The sequence below is a fragment of the Dermacentor andersoni genome, chromosome 11 (assembly GCF_023375885.2).
Source record: "Dermacentor andersoni chromosome 11, qqDerAnde1_hic_scaffold, whole genome shotgun sequence".
Lineage (NCBI taxonomy): Eukaryota > Metazoa > Arthropoda > Arachnida > Ixodida > Ixodidae > Dermacentor > Dermacentor andersoni.
This window is the reverse complement of record NC_092824.1, coordinates 77,669,675-77,689,343: the sequence shown is the minus strand read 5'-3', so window position 1 is coordinate 77,689,343 and position 19,669 is coordinate 77,669,675. Positions and strand designations below refer to the sequence as shown.

General features: G+C 47.6%; 1 protein-coding gene across 2 annotated transcripts in view; it reads left to right on the top strand.

Annotated features, from left to right (window-relative positions):
- Positions 1 to 11,138, top strand: part of LOC126517361 (thimet oligopeptidase-like) — a 46,698-nt gene extending 35,560 nt beyond the window's left edge. For both annotated transcript variants that reach the window (XM_055064495.2, XM_050167068.3), the window contains exons 12-16: positions 489 to 562; positions 1,454 to 1,685; positions 5,690 to 5,821; positions 9,143 to 9,259; positions 10,766 to 11,138. In XM_055064495.2, coding sequence (XP_054920470.2) covers positions 489 to 562; positions 1,454 to 1,685; positions 5,690 to 5,821; positions 9,143 to 9,259; positions 10,766 to 10,855 — 645 coding nt within the window. In that variant the 3' untranslated portion in view covers positions 10,856 to 11,138. The remainder of the gene's footprint in view (positions 1 to 488; positions 563 to 1,453; positions 1,686 to 5,689; positions 5,822 to 9,142; positions 9,260 to 10,765) is intronic.
- The last annotated feature ends 8,531 nt before the right edge of the window (positions 11,139 to 19,669 follow it).

The following is a 19,669-nucleotide window of genomic DNA, read 5'->3' as shown; positions in this document are numbered from 1 at the left end:
GGAGCTCTCCTCGAAAGCCAGCAGTACTCAGAAGTTTGCTTATTGGTTGTGGTGATTGGACGGAGCAAAAAAATGGCCTTGTGAACGAGGCTTCACATCACCTTGACCTCGCATGACCAGCGGCACTTTTAGGGCACTCTAATAGAATGGACACTCGAATGGGCCATGAAAAGAAAAATAGGCTATTGTTTCTAGCGGCAGCTTGCGGTAATCGTGACAGGCTTTTGTCTCTCCTTGCCGAATTTTTTTTTTCTCATCAACAGGAAATTATGGATTCTTATAGTAGTAGCATTTACTGACAACAGTGTGCATGGAGTTGCATACCAGTGACGTCCATGTGACGTTGGCAGATGGGTGTACACGACTACTTTTGCTACATGCGAGCCTGCACTAAATGCTCTGCACTGCTTGTTATCAGTCCAGACTAGCAGCGTTCTGTTTGTGGTGCTGATCTCTGCGCTGTCTCACTCGGTCTTCCTCTCGCCCAGGTGGAAACTTTCTTCCACGAGTTTGGCCACACCATGCATCACGTTTGCAGCAAGGCCGAGCTAGTCATGTTCGAGTGAGTGCAGCAATTGATTCTTGGTAACACCATGCTTGTCACAACTTCCACCCGTCACTGTCTTCTTCGTCTGCTTACACTTTGTTCTAGGAACGTCTAGAGTATGCTTCCCGGTCTCTTTTCTACTCCTATCTTTCTCTGTCTTTATCTGACAAGGAAGTGTGCTTGAAAAACCAGATATTGCAGTCATAACAACTAAAACCACAGTTTCTGTTGGCTGTGGCGACTCATTCGGTGAGACGGTTAGTGCTGGGCGCAAGGTCATGGATTTGACTCCCGGCTACCACATTTCGATGAGAGCATATTGCAGAGATCCATGTACTGTCGTGCCAGGGAGGGAGAGGATAAGACTGCTATTTGCCATGTGTAAAACCCTGAGCACCGATGCATGTGCGAATGTTATTTATGTTTTTATTTTCCCCCCGAATTTTGGTTTGCCAGGATGAAGTAGGTGTGCTACTATTTTGGACACTTTCGAATTCCACCATATGTTGAGTTACTACAATATGATAGCATTTTGAGCCAACCAGGCTGTAACCACGCTGTGAGCATCAAAGCTGACAATGTGACAAATTCAATGGTGTGCCATAATTTGGCAGCGGCCAGCCAGCTTAAAAGTGCATGTGCCTATTACTTGTTGTAGCTGTGCAAATACAACACCGCCTCCCGTCATTGTGTGTGCGTTAAGCAGGAAAGCCGAACAGTAGGAGATGCGAGAGCCATGCGGAGAAAGCGGGCAGATGTCAGGGGAGGCGAGAGGGTCGAGCATCTCCGCAAATGACGTCCCAGTCCTTAGTTTAATGCAAATGCTACTTGTCTCCACTGGTCAGTGATTGAACTGTAACCTGTTTCTTTGGAGCATCACTGGACTGCGCTGCGGCTTCTTTGCAGGGGCACGACGGTTGAGCGGGACTTCCTGGAGTGCCCATCCCAGATGCTGGAGAACTGGTGCTGGGACCTGGAGGGCCTGAGCCGCATGTCCAAACACCACGCTTCTGGCGAGCCACTTCCCAAGGATTTGGCTGACCCGCTGATTGCCTCGCGGCTCGCCAACGTGGGCCAGTTCAACCTGCGCCAGATCACTCTGTCCATGTTCGACTTGGAGCTGCATGTCAAGCCGCAGGTATAGCCATGGTCTCCTTCGTAACCTACTTTCTTTCTTTTTTTGCTCTTCATGGTGGCTCAGTGGCTGCTGCATTGTACTGCTGGGCTCTAGGCCACGGGCTTGATCCTAGCCACAGCAACCGCATTGTGACGAGGGTGGAATGCGGAAACGCTTGTCCGTTGTACCTTGGGTGCACTTGGGCACCGCATGTGTCAATCCGTGCTGTCAAGACTTGAAAAAACTGGCATATTTTTTGCTCATCAGTTAATGTTTATCACTGGGCGTTCACTGGCTTTTTCTTTTTCTTCTTTTCTTTCGTTTAAATATACTATCAGTCTTGGACCAGGATAGAGGCTGTACATTGAGAAAAAAAGATTGACGCTGAAATTCGTGACGGGAAATTAACTTTAATGGGCTTACCGCAAAAGTCACTGATGAGCAAGAAATGGGAACAGAGGAGAGAGAGTAAAGAAAGGGAGCTTTGCAGGAACTTTGGATTCGTGAACTCTGTACTTCAACTCTTTGAGACTTACTGATTTTCGTCTATCTTTCAAAAACTATGAGGCTCTATATCAACAATCTGCTTCCTACAGTCGATAGAATTCAGCTTTCTGCTAAATGGAACAAATGTCATTCAATTTGGCTCAGAGGTTTTCTTGTGAGAGCATTTCTGCATTTTGCATCTATTTTAAGGGGAAAACCAGAGTTGGCACCAAGACAGTTCCAGTTTCCTAATAAAATGTGTAGCACAAGTACAAACAGTGGGCATTGACATTATTAACTGTCACCATTGGCTATCCACCATAACTGAAAAAATTTTACGAACACATATGAATTTGCTCTCTTCTACATGGTATGGAAAATTTCCTTGGCGTACCAAAGTTCTTTTGTGTTGGCAGCCCCTCTAGCTTGCTTAAGGGGGGAAGTGGGTATTCTGAGCTTCATTAAGACCCCCCTTTACAAAATTTAATGAAACTGCACGGTCTTGTTCAGTTTTTTATGCCGATTCCAAATATGCAATTGTTCTTAAGATATGCCAATAAGTTAACCAAAATAATTAGCATTGTTTCTGGGAACAATGGAGCAAAAACTACTCATCAATATCTTGCTTTAGGCACATAGCTGGATACTAGGAACCATAAGCTTCATAATGGTAGGAATAGATTTTTTGGTATAACAATTATTAACAGTTATACAGCACATCAAAGCTTCCTGTTCAAAATGGGTTCAAAGTGGCTGTTTAATGTACGGACAATAAAAAAAAATATTAAAACTGAGATGCAAAAATCTGGTCCTAGTATTGTGTGCATTATTCATGTAGCTTAATACTGCAACAAAAATTACAATTCTAGGTGCCCCGATTACTGTGAAATCGCTCCCAGAAGGATGCAAATATTGAAAAATTCATGTTTAAGAAAACGCAAAAAAAAGAAAACAAACGGACAAGCTCATTTTTGTTCAAACATAACAAAAATTATTCATCTATCCACCTATCTAAATGGTCAGTAGCCACCAGGGATGTAATCCGTCCGTCTACAGCTACCAAAATTGAGTTTTTTGAAGGCTTGTCGCAGATTTTCTGCAGATGCACGCTTGCTGGCTGATGCTGCTGCTCACTGGTTATCTTTCTCGGCCATTCTCACGCTGTTCGGTAGCCCCGGGTTCAAATGAAGCTCCTGGAGTATGGCAGATGAAGCTCTCTCGTTCCACGAATTAAATTTCATTACTGGCTCAGCCACAGCAGCTCCAACAGCAAAAAGCGAGGCATGCTGTTCCTTAGGTGCCAACGCCCAAATCATGGAATGCAAGCATTCATTATTGTTTTGGGTCATGCTGCGCTGGCACCTTAGAAGCAATTTTTCTTCTGAGAGGCGTTCTAACACTGGTAGAAGGGCTTGACAAACATGGACAGGCAAATTATATCGATGCTTTGGGATGGGCTCAATTCTTGCTTGCGCAGCATTCTGATGGCACCAAGAGTCTGGACCAGATGGGCAAAGGCTGTGGTTTGAAACCTTGTCGTTTGACGTGATGTGGTGGTATGGTGCCACCACAGCCCTCTGCATAGCCTTCACATCCCCTTTGCTGGATTTTAATGCCCATCCATAGTAGGCGCTGAGTTTGGTGATCAGGTCACCCGTCAATATCCCTTTGCCACCAAGTGTTTCAGAAGCAGAGCACTTGTGTTTGGCAACGAGAGTGCGTGAAGCAGTCCCCGTCCTTTTTTGGACGTGATTCACGCAATCTTCCTTCTTGACTGGCAAAAAGCCATACACTTTGGCTTGTCTGAGAGCAAGAAATGCGCGACTATCACCAACTGAGAGGACTGTGGTGTACCTTAGTTTATGCAGCTGAAGTGACCTCTGGAGCGGTATAAGCGCCGTTTCAACTTCCATCTCCCCTGCTTTTTTTTCTGTATTTTTTTGCACATATGGCTTGTCTTCCAATCTTGGTAGTTCGAGTCACCAGGTTTCGGGCCGCGCACACACCCAGCACAGAAGTTACTCAGGACAACGTAGTCGAGCACAAGTCTGGAGAACAGTTCGATGACCGTGCTGACTTCGATGTGCGGTGAATGGCCGCGTGTCATCCATGAGCCATCGTAGGATACCACTATATTCCCAGAGTTCACAAGTTTCAAGTCATTATACAATGATTTCGCTGATATCGCACCCACGCCCATCAGCTTTTGAGCAGCAGACGACGATGCCGGTGCCAACTTCTGATTCAGGTAGCCTTACCACGTTTTGTTATGAAGGCCACAGTGCGAGATATTCGTTGCAGCAAAAATTTAGTTCATCGCTGTTTGTCGATTTCCGGTGCTAATCATCGCATGAGCGGTAAGAGTGTTCACTAGGAAGAGGTTGATCGTTTTGCTGTTTTTCACGCGCGGCGAGCTCCACTCGGAAACAATATCGGCACAGCTTTCACAAATGGCAAGAAGCTTGACGGCAAGGCCGTATTCTCTCTCCTCTGAGTCAAAAGCCACGGAGCCGCCACACAGACTGCACTTTAGACGCGAGACCAAAGAGCTTATTGCTTCCGCACTGATAACATAAAAGCATGACTCCATCTCCGCCGGCCCGTCCGCACCGTCGTTGACGCTTGTACACGTCCAATTTCTGCTTTTTTGCCGAAATTCCCGCCAGTTGTTCGAGGTTTTCCCCTGCTTGCTCCTGCCATTGGAGCAATTCCGCTGGCTGCACCATCTTTGTGTTGTGCCTAACGCTGCTCCTGTGATCACTATCGGCCGGCAACGTCGTTTGGCCTAGCTCGCTCTCGCCAGGTCTGTTGCATACCGCGTCGCAGCCGTCGCTTGAAACCACCAGCGGGTGGTTGTCGCTGTGTTTTTCGGCAGGGTCGGAGCACTTTTCGAAGTTGTAGCAAACTCGCTTTCTTTTCTTGCCAAACTTGTTTCAAGTGGCAAACATCCGACATTCCGACATCACTACACGCTACGCTAGTGGCTTTCAATATGGCATCGCGTTTCACTTTTCAAGCGTATCCACACGCTTTAGCAGACGATGCCAGCCACCCAAGCCAATCGCAGGACTTTATTTAGTCACGTGCACGGAATGGGCGAATGGGGCCGCACGCTGGGACTTTTTTTTGGTGCGGTATTTCTAAATAACGAGTAGGGGGACAAACGAAAATGTGGTGGGAAATTGAAGAAGAGAAGTAGTTCTTTCCAACGCGACCGAGATGGCTGCGACAGCATACGTCGTTCAGTAGCGGCGTGGCATGAAAAAAGCCCCCTTTTTATGCTTCTTTCTGTCAAAATATAGCACGCGGCGGCTACATAAATTGATATTGCGGCTAAAATATTGATCCATGACGCGGGAAACTTGGTCAGAACATACGGCAGTGTTTGTATATTATGAAAATACCACTTTCAAGAAACCCATATTCTTGCGATTTTTTTAGTCTCTAAGACTCGTATCCCCCTATGCATAATAGTGAATGAACCCTGAGCTGTTTGCCTAACCATGACTTTTCTGGGTGTTTTTTTTTTTCTGTCCCAGGCAGAAACGGCCAAGCTGCTTGGAGAAATCCAGGACAAGCTGCTCGGCTACAAGCCGCAAGCTGGGACCAACTTTGCTGCCAACTTCACTCACTTGATGGGCGGCTATGACTCTCGCTACTACGGCTACTTGGTGCGTACAAGTGGGCCATTTCATTTTACAGCAGTGATTGCTGAGAGTGCATCAACCAAGTTTTTCAATGTCTTGCAAATTTCATCAAGTACATCACACATCATAAATCGGCTGTTCTCGGGATACATTCAGGGTCGCTTCCTCATACTTGAGCATAGGGATCCATCATTCGATGTCAAAATATATGTTTGCATTCACGGAGAGATTTCTTTTGGGTCCTCCATCCTGCAGTGAGGAGTAGACGAGAGTAATTAAATTTGAGAAAATTAGATATTAGTTACAATGTGCCAATTTTTTGATGTCTGCTTATGGTCTGTTGCTTAGCGCAAGGCCGCACTTTCCATTCCCCAACCCTGGCAGCACATCTTGATAGGGACGAAACGATGAACAAGTGCATGGACTTGTGCAATTAGTTCATAACCGATGTTTGCATTAAAGCCAGCACCAAAAATTCAGGTGAGGGCAAAGTGCAAGAGTGTTCTTGGAATTAGGTGCTCATTAAAAGACTGCTGGTTGTCAAAGCTAATCTGGAGCACCCTTACTGCAGCATCCCTCAAGCTCTGTGTTGCTATGGTGATTCAAGGGCCCCCTTCCATGCCTGGCCATCATAAACAGACAAGCACAGCACATTATGCACTATTGTTGATGGTGTCTGCAAAGTATTACGGTGCTGCACGCCACAAAAACAATTGAATTTTCAGACCAAACACCAGGTGTCCTCCTCTCAAAGAAGTGTCGCTCCAAACCAGAGAGTCAAGGTAACATGCATAAATGCCGTGATGTAAAGTGCAGACCTAGCAATGTGACTCACAACAACAGGTTTCGGTACATTGTTTGATAGGGAACGCACAACAACATCACTTGCGGACGCAGACCTAGCAATGTGACTCACAACAACAGGTTTCGGTACATTGTTTGATAGGGAACGCGCAACAACATCACTTCCGGACACACCACCACCGAAAATGCAATGTGCAGCAAATAGGAGGAGGGGGAAAGAAAGAGGGAGGTAGTGCTCGTCACATGAATCTGATGCGGTCCCTCAGCTCTGGTATGGAAGAAGGCGGGGAAGGAACGTCACATGCGGACACTAAAGCCCCTAAATGAAATAAAGGTAGCACCATCTCCTCCCTCTTCCTCCTGCACTGGCTTTCACTCTCTCTTCTGTCCACCGTGGCTCCCCCTATGCGGTGCTGAATTAGCAAACACTCTACGAATCAACCGCAGTCACTACGTCTCGCTCACACTTTTGAGGTCATGTTTCGATCGGAATTTTTTTTACATTATATTATGACTCATGATCGAAACATCAAAAAAGGGCATCCGAGTGTCGTTGCGCTTAGTTGGCTCTGCTATCGATCAATCGGCTGAAGCGGTCCGTCGATAATGAGACACAAGTTGCTTTGCTCGCTTGCAGGGTACCTTACACAAATCCACACATTTTCTTTTTCTTTTCGTGGACTTGAGAAGCACGGCAGCAGTCATCTCACAGGTGTGTGCAAGGCTGCTACTGCGGATCACATCGCCGCTTGCGTGTGTTGCGCACGGGTGCAGGAAATTCTGCGCTGTGTATTTTGTCCAATGTCTTATCAAAATTAATGCAAAGTAAGAATGAGGAGTTAACCTCCAAGTTTGTCCTGGCCACTGACAAAGCCAGGACATACTTGCGGACGATAGCAACAGGAACTTTGATCTTTGCCGACCACCAAGTTCAGTTTCTCTTGAAGGAGCGAAGTTGCCCCAATAAGTTCATCTTTCTGCAGGTTGGCGCCCCTTTTTTTTCTATGTACCATCATCGCTTCGAAACGTATCGTGATACACTCAAAGGTGCTGTTCGCATAGATTCAGGCGAAACAAATACAATGCCATGAAATATATGACTCAATTGACAAAAAGCACGCACGTTTGGAGACAGCTTGATTGAAGTTGGGTGCGAAAGTTGCAAATAAACGCAGCGCGAACATGCGACACTTAGGAGAGCGAAAAACTAACGAAGCCACATACAGTAAGTGGCAGCATATGAGATTAGTGACGAGTGAAGAACCGCTCACTTTCCTCACAGAGCCAGGACCATTGCATTGGGTTGAACTCAGCCCGGCTGATTCTTTGAAACCAGACCTTCCTTTGTGCCGTGTCTCGCTTGGCAGATGGAATCCGGAACAGTCACTTGCCGTCAGTTTCACGTGTACCGCATCCAAAGGCGCAGCAACACGGCGTAATGAACACAGAATTAAACTAAAAAAGCGCAACGGAGGTGCGATACGGGGTGACTGCATATGCCTCTCGCAATGTTTGGCACCGCGATGTTGGCAGAAGCAAAAAACAAGCAAGAAAAAAGCGTGCGAGAGCACGTGACAGTGTTTGGCCAATGAGAGGGCCGAGCATCAAGGGAAAGCGCAGGGGAGGAGGACGGCGGCAATCTTCAAAAGATCGTGCAACTTTTATTTCATTTAAGGGCTTTAGCGGACACTCCTCGAGGCAGAGGGAGAGAGTGTCTCTGTTGGCTGTTGCCCTTGCCTCCTGGCGCTATGGCAAAAGGTCTTTCGATCTCTTCTGTCTCCAATAATAAACAGATCTGAAAAATTATTTCGGTCAAACAGTCGCTAGACTGCATTTTAAAAACTTCCACCGAATAACTAAAGCTTGCAGTGGGGCCCTTTAATAAACGTTTTCAAGGAATTGTTAGTAAATTACCCTTCAGTAGTACCGAAAAGGCTACTCTCACTATGAGAAGATGCTTGGTAAGCCACAAAAGCCGTAAAAACGAAAGACGGGTGGCAATGCCACCTTGAGGTTCCCACAACAGCTCGCTGTAGTGTCGCAAATTTTGACGGCATCTGCTACGGCCTGGTTAATTGTTTATCGGTAAAAGTGGACTACATTTATTCTGAAGGAGGTAAAGATTGAACTTGGCTAGCTTCACGAAGTTGTATTGAGCCAACTAAGCCCAAATACAGAAATATGCATTGAAATGTGCTTGGGTTCCAGCGTTAAAGTAAAAAAAGATTTTTTTTAAAGTAACGAGCTTTTATTCTCTTCTGATAATCAACCTATTATCCACTTGAGTTAACAAATATAGAGAATTTTCAGGGAATACTTTGACAGTCTAGACTCATTTGGTGTTTCTCTTTGGTGTTACTTTATACCAGAATGAATGAATGAATCAATCAATCAATTAATCAATCAATCAATCAATCAGTCAGTCAGTCTTGATGTCAGTGGCCCTCTACCAACATTTGCTTTATCTCCTGTGTTTGTCTTGTTCTTTGCCCCTTCATTCGATGCTCATTGACGTCAACTGCTGGTTCACCATCCCAACAGTGGAGTGAAGTGTACAGCATGGATCTGTTTGAAACACGCTTCAAGAAGGAGGGCATCCTGAACCCCAAGACCGGCATGGACTATCGGAAGCAGATTCTTGAGGCTGGCTCGACAAAGGTGAGGAGTCAACTCGTCCTGTCTGCTCCTGTCTGTGTCCGTGTCACTTCACGCTACAATCCAAGATCATGTTACCCTGCCAACTCGACCAACTTTCTATCCTTTTGTCAACTGCCACTCGTAGCAGCTGTAGCTGCCATTAGTCATAGGAAAGACCAGCTTCTTCAGCGTACTAGTTGTTGGACTTGCTTCCTCAAGGAACGGGAAGTTTCCCACATTGTATTTCATCAGGCTTTACTTTCTCGAATTCGTTAACTGTTGAAATGGTTAGGGAAGAATTAGTGCAAGAAAAATTGTTGCTTTGTTGGTTTCTTTTTGATTTGTCACTAGTTAAGGTGAACCTGAGTTTAAAAATATTTGAAAGCAAAATAAGGAAAATGCAGATCGCCATAATTAGACTAGTCGGCAAGTTTTAGGACGAGAAGCTGACATGTTTGTTGCATTCAGTTATGGACAGAAATATGTTGCACTAGGAGCCAAGTAAACACGTTGCAGAAAAAATTTGAAGCATTTTATATAAAGTACATGAGAAATTTTGTGTAAAATTTAACCCATTAAGGACTGAGTTTTTCCTGCATTTCTAAAAAAACTACCATTCACAGTTAGACACATCCTGCCATATATTAGTTTGTATAAAGCAAGTCTCAGTCTTCTAAACACAAATTCTGCCTCTGTGCCATCTACTTCTTTCATGATAAATGGAAATGCATAGTGTGGAAAATGGGACCATATGGTTACGTGCAGACATAATGGGTTAATCCCAAACTATCCACAATTGCAGTATGTTCATAGCCCCAGTGTTTCTTTGTTATGCTAAATGTAACAGAGCAACACAGTTTGTACTTATTCAATCAAATGTCGAGAAATGGCTCTTAACCTTCAGGTATTTCTATCTTGCTGACGTTTTTGTGCAGTCTGCAATGCTGTCAGAATGCTGGTGCCTAACTAGATGCTTGTGCTGTTAGGTGTAGAACTGCGATTATTCTATTCTGAGATTTACTCTATTCTAATACGCTTCTTTCACTAAAATTCACAAGATATGATGTGCACGTTAGAATCTAGCATGAAACCAAAACTGCAATAAATCATGTCCCTATCCCTCCCCCCCCCTCTCCTCCCCAAGCTTGAATCGCATCTTCTAACCTCCACCAGCAACAATGAGTGATCTCCTGTGGCTATACGTAAAGTACAATTCGCCATTTCGCTCTCTTACCATGAAAATCCAGTAAGGAAACAACCCGGAGTTAAATTTTCAAATTTGTCGTTGTTGTTGTATTTGTTGCTGCGCAGTTTAATTGCGGACATTGTATTTTATATTCCTGACCATGAAAAATATGGTGTGCATTAGAATTGAGGCTGCGTTAAATTTCATTAAATGCAGTGACTGCGAAATTGTTTAAAAACTGCAAAAATAGAATAGGACGTGACCAGACAATGCGAGTGTCTGGCCTACTTGGACTTCATTACACTTGGCCAGCGCCTGACTTGTGTTTTTTTGGGATGCAGGATGCTGAAGAGCTCCTGAGGAACTTCCTGGGCCGGGAGCCCAAAATTGATGCCTTCCTTGTGAGCAAGGGTCTGGCGCCTCCAAGCTGATGTGGCATCTAGTTAGCATCTGAGCTTGGTCGAAAACTTGCGTCTTGTGGTGTCCTTTCGTTTTTTTGCTATGAAGGGTATAAGTGCAGACTGAGCCTTTGACCTCGTCAACAGCTTCTGATGGCACTGTTGCTTCAAGAGGAGGAAGCTGAGGTTGTTTTTCTTCTTATGTGCCATGATGTGACACGTACATGTGACCGAGTTGTGACTTAAAGTCAAGGGATGCCTCTTTTTTTCTACTGAGACGTCTGCTCAAATAAAGGGCTTTACGCATTTTCTTATACATATGTTGTGCTGCTTGTGCAGCATGCATTGGACGAGTACTATTTTGAAAGGAATTGCTGAATCTCGTGAGACCGTTGTTTGAACCTTTTAGATCTTACTCTCTCAGCTGGCTTACTTGCACAAGGTATCGAAGCGAATAATTGGCAAAATAATAAAATTATCGTGAGGACTTGGCACAAAGTAGCCATAATGCACTTGGTAAGGCTTGTCAACAGGGTTTGATCATTGTGCAAAATTGGCCACTGTTGCTTATGCAGTTTAACCTTGATAGAATGAAATCGCCAATATAATTAAATATTGAACTTTTCTGTAACCCATTGTCCGTATAAGACCGTGTATTTTGAACCTCAATATAACAAGGTGTGTTTATACATAATTTCAACATAACAAAATTCGCATGAAAGGTCTAATTCCAACCTAGCAAAGTGGTAGTTTAACCAACTTTGTTATATCAAGGTTTTACTGTATATAGTTTATATTTAGTTTGAGTCACAGTATGTTCAAATATAGAGTGCTCAGTCAAGCTGGTAGGTCTCACATAGAGTAAGCTTCAGAGTCAAGTGACTCCAATGAGAGATAACACAGTCTTCGTCTTCCTCAAGATATTGTCTGTGAGAATTATATTTTGCTAGTGATCATACAGCGTGTAGAATGTTTTATCTGTCTGATGTGTTGAAGTGACCCTATGAGCACTGTAAAGCCTTCTATATATATATTTTTTCTTTGAACAGAACCGTTTTGGAAATCGCCTGCTGCGGATTACTTAATTGTGCTCTCTGAGCTGGACTGCTCTACCATGCGGACATTGCATGTACGAGAAATCAAATTGGCTAAATAACAAAATTACGGTGGTTAATTTTAACCAATCGCATTAGGCGCCATCGCATTTTAGTAATTACACATGGGCTGGCCGGTTTGCAAAGCGCATCCACGTAGAAGGAATGCGATGCGCGACGAGAAATGTATTTGCGTTCCAGTTAAGTTCGTCCACCGCTCTCCACGCCCCCACTCCATTTACCATGAGCGACGCGCCGTGTGAGCCGTGGTACAACGTACGTAAAACATGGCGTTGCAGCGATGGCGTCGAATTATTGACTCCGTTTCATCCGCCTTGAGCGTCCTTGCCACAATCGAGGGGCAGTTATTTTCTCTCGCGACCGAAATGCGCACGTGAAAATGGCGCGCACGAACCATGACCCTATTAACTGCGCAGTTGAATCGCCTCAAGATTTGCGCCGTGCCTCGCCAAATCGCCGCGTGTGATCCGCGGGCCGCGTTGCCACTGCGCAATTTGCACTCTGTAGCCGACCAAACCCCGTCAAGTGGTTTATTGATTTGTTTCTTCGCGCCGCCTCGTGCCGCCTCTAACCCACTTCCCACCCGCGCGCGCGCGGGGAGCCATTACCGGGTATTCGTGGTCAAGGCCGGCCAGGCCAGACGCGTCCGTCTGGAGCCGCCACGCTAATCTAGCACGCTGTGAGACGCACGATAAGCCCGTTGTAACAAACGCAACCCAGTCCCTCCATAAAGTGTGGAGTTAGCCGACTGTCATGCCACCTGTTAAATAAATGGCAAACTAAAATCCGCTACAATATGCAGCACTTTTGAAAGGTCTGCCTTAGTTTTTCACTCTTAGATGGCGCGGACATCTGCTTAATGTTTAAAAAGGGGCTTATTTTCTGTCCGGCTGTGAAGCGAGATCGCCACTGTTTCGTAACGTTGGGCTACATTCGTTCGCACGGATAGGAGAAACGCGGCGAAGGTCTTCTGTTTCTGTGCAAAGGCTGAAGTGAGCCTGCGGCGTCGTTTCATGGGCATCTTGCCCGAACACTTGAGCAGTGTAGCAGTGACGTCGGCCGCTACTGGTGAGAGTTTACTGTCAAAGGGAAGGCAAGGCGAAAATTAACGCGCGGTTCGGTGCCAACCATTTGTGACGCGTATCGAGCAGACGGAGTCCTTTTTTATCTTGTCCGCTTGCAAGCAACCGGCTTCTGCAACGAGACAGAATGAGTCTCCTGCCAAGCTTTTCACAGCGTCGTGCAGCTTCCGCCTTTCAGTCCCCCCCCCCCCCCCCCCCAGATTGTTACTATGTGTAATTATATTGTAATCTTTTGGATAGCCTTGAACGGCGTTCCTCCGATGTCAAGATCGCTCGATCGGGTGTTTGATGTGACAACGTTTTGATAAAGGGGGACAAACACCGACCAGGCGAAACAAATGTAAAAAAAAATACGGTATGTCGACTTCATGCGGAAGCCGTGGATGCAGAGCCGAAACGTCAAATACTTTCATGTAAATGCTAACTTTCACCTTCGTCGGCGCGCGCCTGTAGCGTGGTTCATCGTGAGGCTTTCCGACCAGACGAGATTTCATCGGATTTCCGCAAGCATCCAGACATCTTAACAACCACTATTCGTAACTTAAATGATATATTAATTCGTCATGGCATTTCTAGAATTAAGAAGAAAACACATGTTGCAAGACCAGAATTTCCGCCGGTCATATATATGCGTCTGGGCAAACCCCAAGGGATATACCGCCGCAACTGCATTGAGCAAATACAGCAGGTACGCTCGGCACAAACTCGTGGTTTGTAGAGCGAGTGCTTGCACCGCCACTCAGTCGAAACGCACTTGTTCGTCTTGATCGAATGACCGACTTGTATACGACGTTGGAAAAGAAAAGAGAAAAAAAAATATCCCGCAGTGAGGGAGAGGCAGCAATGCTTTTCCACTAAAATTTGAATGTGCCCACTTGTAACGAAAATCATCGTCACGCGCGATATTAACCACACGCTAAAAAGGCGAAAAGAGCAAAAATAACTAAATTGTGCCGTTCCCACACACTGCGGGGATCATTCTGATGCGATGCATTTGGCTGTGAATGACTATCCAGCATCTTTTGGAGTTCCTAGAAGGCTCACCAGACGGACAAACGTTTTTGTATAAGGTAAAGTATAAGGCAAGCGCGCGCGCGTGTGTATGTGTGTGTGACAGAAACAAGACGACGATAGTATGACGATGATGAATGCAACAGCATTTTGTTGTTGTTCGTCTGCAAACAAACCAAGGAAGTTGTAAAAAAAAAAAAAAAAAAACACTTCTGGAGTGGTTATGACGTCCCAAAATTGAAGCTGGAGCACCGCCATATTAGCATGACCGGCCGCGCTGGCGCCGTGGGTTGAGCTCGAGGTCGCGAGTTCGATCCTGACCGCTGCTGCCGCATTCCCATGGGGGCGGAATTAAAAAAGGGGAAAAAATGTAATAACGCTCGTGTACCGTCCATTGGGTGGACGTTGAAGAATTCAAGGTGGTCTAAAGTACGTCTGGCGTCCTCCCACTACGGCTTGCGCATCATATTGAATCGTGTATTCTGCACGTAAGGCCTCGGAGGGGTCTATGTAGATGTAATAATAATAATAAAAAAGTTGTGGCGATTTAGTGGTCGATTTAGTTTAGAAACGCGTTAACGCTACGTCGCAACCCTTCGACGTCCCGGAAGCATGATTTAGACCCCGTTCGCCACGTTGCAAATGGTTGTACAGGAGCACACTCGACATGTCCCGCCTCTTCGTCGAACGAAGTGCAACTAACGGTGGTAATGCTAACGCAAAAGAAAAAGAAACATTCGCTTTTAGTGGAGGAAAATTAGGGAGCGATTTCTTTGCACACCCCACGAATGTAAGTTGGCTGATTTTACAGATCCTGGTTGACGTGTAACCATGCGTATCCTGGTGCCGTTGGTTTTAGGATGAAGCCTGGACGCCACGCATGTTTTATGCGAGAACACGCCATCACTATATTCAGCGATAGGAAATGAACATCGACCTGTAATTTTCAAGTTAGCCTTCTATTCACAGGCCAGCGCTGGCTTTACCTTTACCGGTAGAAAGCTGACGTAGCTGCTTCTTTGTCGTATCTAATGACTCAACACATCTTATTTCGAATATTAACAACACCTTAAGGAGGATTCCGTATAGCAGCTCGGATCTTCGCCTGCTGGTGCAACAGGTATAATGTGTAATTGCAACGCAATTTTCTGGACCGCGGTGCACTAAGCAATCTTCTCTGGAAAGCAGGCCATCCTGCCAGGACATTCTGCTCGGTGTATTCGATTAGGGATCCTGCGCGGGCCAAACTCCATAAAACACTTCCATGCGAGCGGTTGCTGCCACTCCAGCAACATTTCTTAAGGACCTCCTTCAGAGGAAATGTTCCTTTGGACCTTGGGCCGATCACGAGGGTGGTACAATGTGGCACAGAGTCTCCCCGCAGTATTATCTGCCCCGTAGGAAAAAGTCTGGACAGCCTTATAGAGTGAATGGGGCGACGGGAGGGGGGAGGGGGCGGCGGTCAGTTTTGTAATCGGGGAAGTTGCCGGCATGCTAAGGAAAAGCTGAGCGGATAGTCGCGTTGACAGGACATGTGAAACCCCTTGTAGCCTAATCAGCACCACAAATAGGGCGCGCGGAAGTCAATTCTTCGTAGATTTTCTGGGCACATTTCGAAGCGAGCGCGTTCACCGGTTCAAATCTGGCGCCACTTCGATGGCATGCTGCGACTTGCAGCCCGCAAGAAACGGGAGGGGGGGGGGGACGCAATCTAAAACGTACATAAAGAGCAAGTAAAAACAAAACAAAATGAAAGCTGTTCAAAAAAGATAGCTGTGCATTTTTAAAAGCGAACATATGCCAACGTAAGAAAAGATTAGCTTTATTTAGGCGAGCGCAGCGCCAGCAGCGATCGTGGCGCCACTTGCAACAGTGCCGCTTCGCGCTCTTTTTTGCCGATTTTAAAACTTTTGGCAGCGGTATTCTATGCAGCAGTGGCGGCGTTTTGTTCGTGCTCTTCGCTTACTTAAAGTGACACTTGTCCAGTGGAGAACTACGGACCGTGTTTGCAAGAACAACGCTTAATTTCGGTTCGGTAAGTGATCTTATTATATGATTGAAGGGTTCCTGTAGAAGAATCGACGTTGGGCAAGTCACCGTTCATCTTGAAGGGGCATCGCAAGACGACAAAGACTGAAGGCAGGAAGCACGCTGTCAGCGCGGTCTTGTGAGTTTCCTTGCCTTCTGTCTTTGTACTCTTGATCTGCCCCTTCAAGATGAAGGGTTCTTAATTTGGTGGAAACCATGGTGCAAGATTTGAACGGCACTAATGAGAAGAGGTTTATTGGCGGCTCCTCAGGCAAAAGCGCAGCGACCGGGAACGGCGAGACAGCCCGAAGCACTGTCCAAAAAAGGCGACAGTAATCAACAGCGCGAGCGGAGCCGAGCCGCGCGTTGGCGATGTGTCTGTGCCGCGAGGCGCGTCTTCTTCTTCACAATCTCCCCCCGGACAAAAAGAGCCATCCTGGCGCCTTAAGAATCAGGAGGGAGAGGGTCGTGGTAGGGCTTGAGACGCGAGACGTGGACAATGTCACGTCCACGCCGGCGCAAGTCTTCAGGTGGTGACAGTGGCTCAATAAGAAAATTCACCGGAGATGTTTGCTCCAAGACTCGGTAAGGCCCTTCGAATTTTGGGACGAGTTTCGAGGAAAGCCCCGGAGTCTGGAAAGGCACAGACAACCACACAAGAACGCCTGGAGCGTAGGTGGTGTTCGGAAGCGTGTCGGTGCGGTTTTCTTTCTGGCGCTGCTGTTGCTCGGCCGTAAAGGAGCGCGCTAGCTGGCGGCATTCTTCGGCCTGTCGGGCGACGTCAGACACAGGTAGACACTCGGAGGCGTCAGAACGGTATGGAAGGAGCGTGTCGATGGTATGCGTAGGCTGGCGGCCATACAGGAGGAAGAAAGGTGAAAATCCCGTAGTGGCCTGGATCGCGGTGTTGTACGCGAACGTGATGAATGGAAGGATGCGGTCCCAGTTACCATGATCAGATGCCACGTACATCGACAGCATGTCACCAAGTGTGCGGTTAAATCGCTCTGTGAGTCCGTTAGTCTGGGGATGGTATGCTGTGCTTGTCCGATGAATAATACGGCATTCCGAGAGCAAACTTCTGACGACTTCGGAGAGGAAGGCGCGACCTCGATCGCTGAGGAGTTCTCGAGGTGCGCCGTGTCGAAGCACGAAGCGATGTAGAACGAAAAAGGCTACATCCCGTGCCGTAGCACTTGGTAAAGCAGCAGTTTCGGCGTAGCGTGTCAAGTGGTCAACAGCAACTACGATCCACCGATTGCCGTCTGGCGTCATAGGAAGCGGGCCGTATAGGTCGATGCCGACGCGATCGAAGGGTGTGGCAGGGCACGGGAGCGGCTGCAAGGCACCAGACGGGCGTAAAGGCGGTGATTTGCGGCGTTGACAGTCAAGACAGCACCGAACAAACTTTTGTACAAAATTGTACATGCCGCGCCAGTAGTAGCGGTGGCGAATTCGTTCGTACGTCTTGAAGACTCCGGCGTGGCCACACTGTGGATCGTTGTGGAAAGCGGCACATATTTGTGACCTTAAGCTGCGGGGAATCACGAGAAGCCACCGACGGCCTTCAGGAGAGTAATTGCGTCGGTGGAGCAGCTGGTCACGAATGGCAAAATGAACTGCTTGGCGTCGGAGGGTTCGGGATACAGGGATGGTCGATGATCCAGAAAGATAGTCGAAAAGAGAAGCGATCCACGGGTCACGACGTTGTGCGGTGGCAAAGGAGTCCATGTCGAGAGATGAGATGGAGTGTGCGGAAGTTGTTCCGCAGGCCGAGTCTGGAGGTAAAGGTGAACGAGACAGGGCGTCGGCGTCGGAGTGCGTTCGCCCACTGCGGTATACGACGCGAATATCGTACTCCTGGATGCGTAATGCCCAACGGGCTAGGCGGCCAGTGGGATCTTTCAAGTTGGCAAGCCAACAAAGCGCGTGGTGATCTGTGACCAAGTCGAAGGGGCGCCCGTACAGGTATGGTCGGAACTTGCCAAGTGCCCATACTAAGGCCAAGCACTCTTTTTCGGTCACGCTGTAATTGGCCTCAGGCTTCGTCAGCGTGCGACTCGCATAGGCGACTACGTATTCGGGGTAGCCTGGCTTTCGTTGGGCGAGGACGGCGCCGAGACCGACTCCGCTGGCATCTGTGTGTACCTCAGTTGCAGCCGACGGGTCGAAATGGCGAAGAATAGGTGGGGAGGTGAGAAGGCGACGCAGCGTAGCGAAGGCGGAGTCACATGCAGGGGACCAGGAGGAGAGGGTGGTGTCACCGCGCAGAAGCTGAGTCAATGGCGCCATGATCGATGCGAAATTCCGAACAAAGCGCCGGAAATATGAGCATAGGCCCACAAAGCTCCGAAGTTCTTTGATGGTCTGAGGCTTCGGAAACTCGGTGACTGCTCGAAGTTTTGCAGGATCGGGTAGAACGCCGTGCTTGGACACAACGTGGCCTAAAATGGTGAGCTCTCGCGCGGCGAAGCGGCACTTCTTGAGGTTGAGTTGGAGGCCAGCGTTCGTTAGACAGGTCAAAACAAGTCTGAGGCGGAGCAGGTGAGTCGGAAAATCAGGCGAGAAAACCACGACATCGTCGAGGTAACACAGACATATGGACCACTTGAGGCCACGCAGCGTGTTGTCCATGAGTCGTTCAAAGGTGGCAGGGGCGTTACAAAGCCCGAACGGCATTACGTTAAATTCATATAAGCCGTCAGGCGTAATGAATGCGGTTTTCTGGCGATCGGCTGCAGCCATCGGTACCTGCCAGTACCCCGAACGCAAGTCAAGGGACGAGAAGAATTCTGCTCCCTGAAGACTGTCGAGGGCGTCGTCGATGCGCGGCAAAGGATAGACGTCTTTGCGCGTTACCTTATTTAGCCGACGGTAGTCGACGCAAAAGCGAATAGACCCGTCCTTCTTGCGAACGAGAACGACAGGCGATGCCCAGGGACTGTGCGAGGGTTGAATAACGTCACGGCGCAGCATATCTTCGACTTGGGTGGTAATGACACGACGCTCTTCGGCCGAGACGCGGTAGGGCCGTTGACGTAACGGCTGATGTGAACCGGTGTCAATGTAGTGCTGCACTTCCGACGTGCGGCCCAAGTGAGGTTGTGAAACGTCGAATGAACTTCTAAAGTGGTGCAGGAGATCAAGAAGGTCGGCGCGTTCGGCAGGTGTGAGGGTATCGGCAATGGCACTCGAGAATGCATCCTTGGACGTCTCTTCAAGCGCGGAAATCGAAGACGACTGGCCGGAGTCGACATCAAAAGAGTCTCCGGGGACGTCAACCAAAGACGAAGAGTCGAGGAGTTCCACGATGCCAAGGCATTCACCAACGAGCAATGTAATAGGCGCACAGAGGGGATTGCAGAAGTATATATTGCTACAGCCGCCAGCCATGTCAAGTGTTGCGAAGGGTAGTCGGAGAGATTTACGGCTCATGAAGACGTCGGAAGGTGTGAAGAGGACCGTTGCATCAGTGATGGCATCGCAAAAGACGGGTACGAGAGCGAAGGAGCCAGGTGGAATATCTGTGTCCTCGCGCACGGTAAGTTTAGAAGGGCGGTCGCAATCTTCGTGCAAGGGTGCGTCACAAGGGGAAAATTCAACTTCGGCGC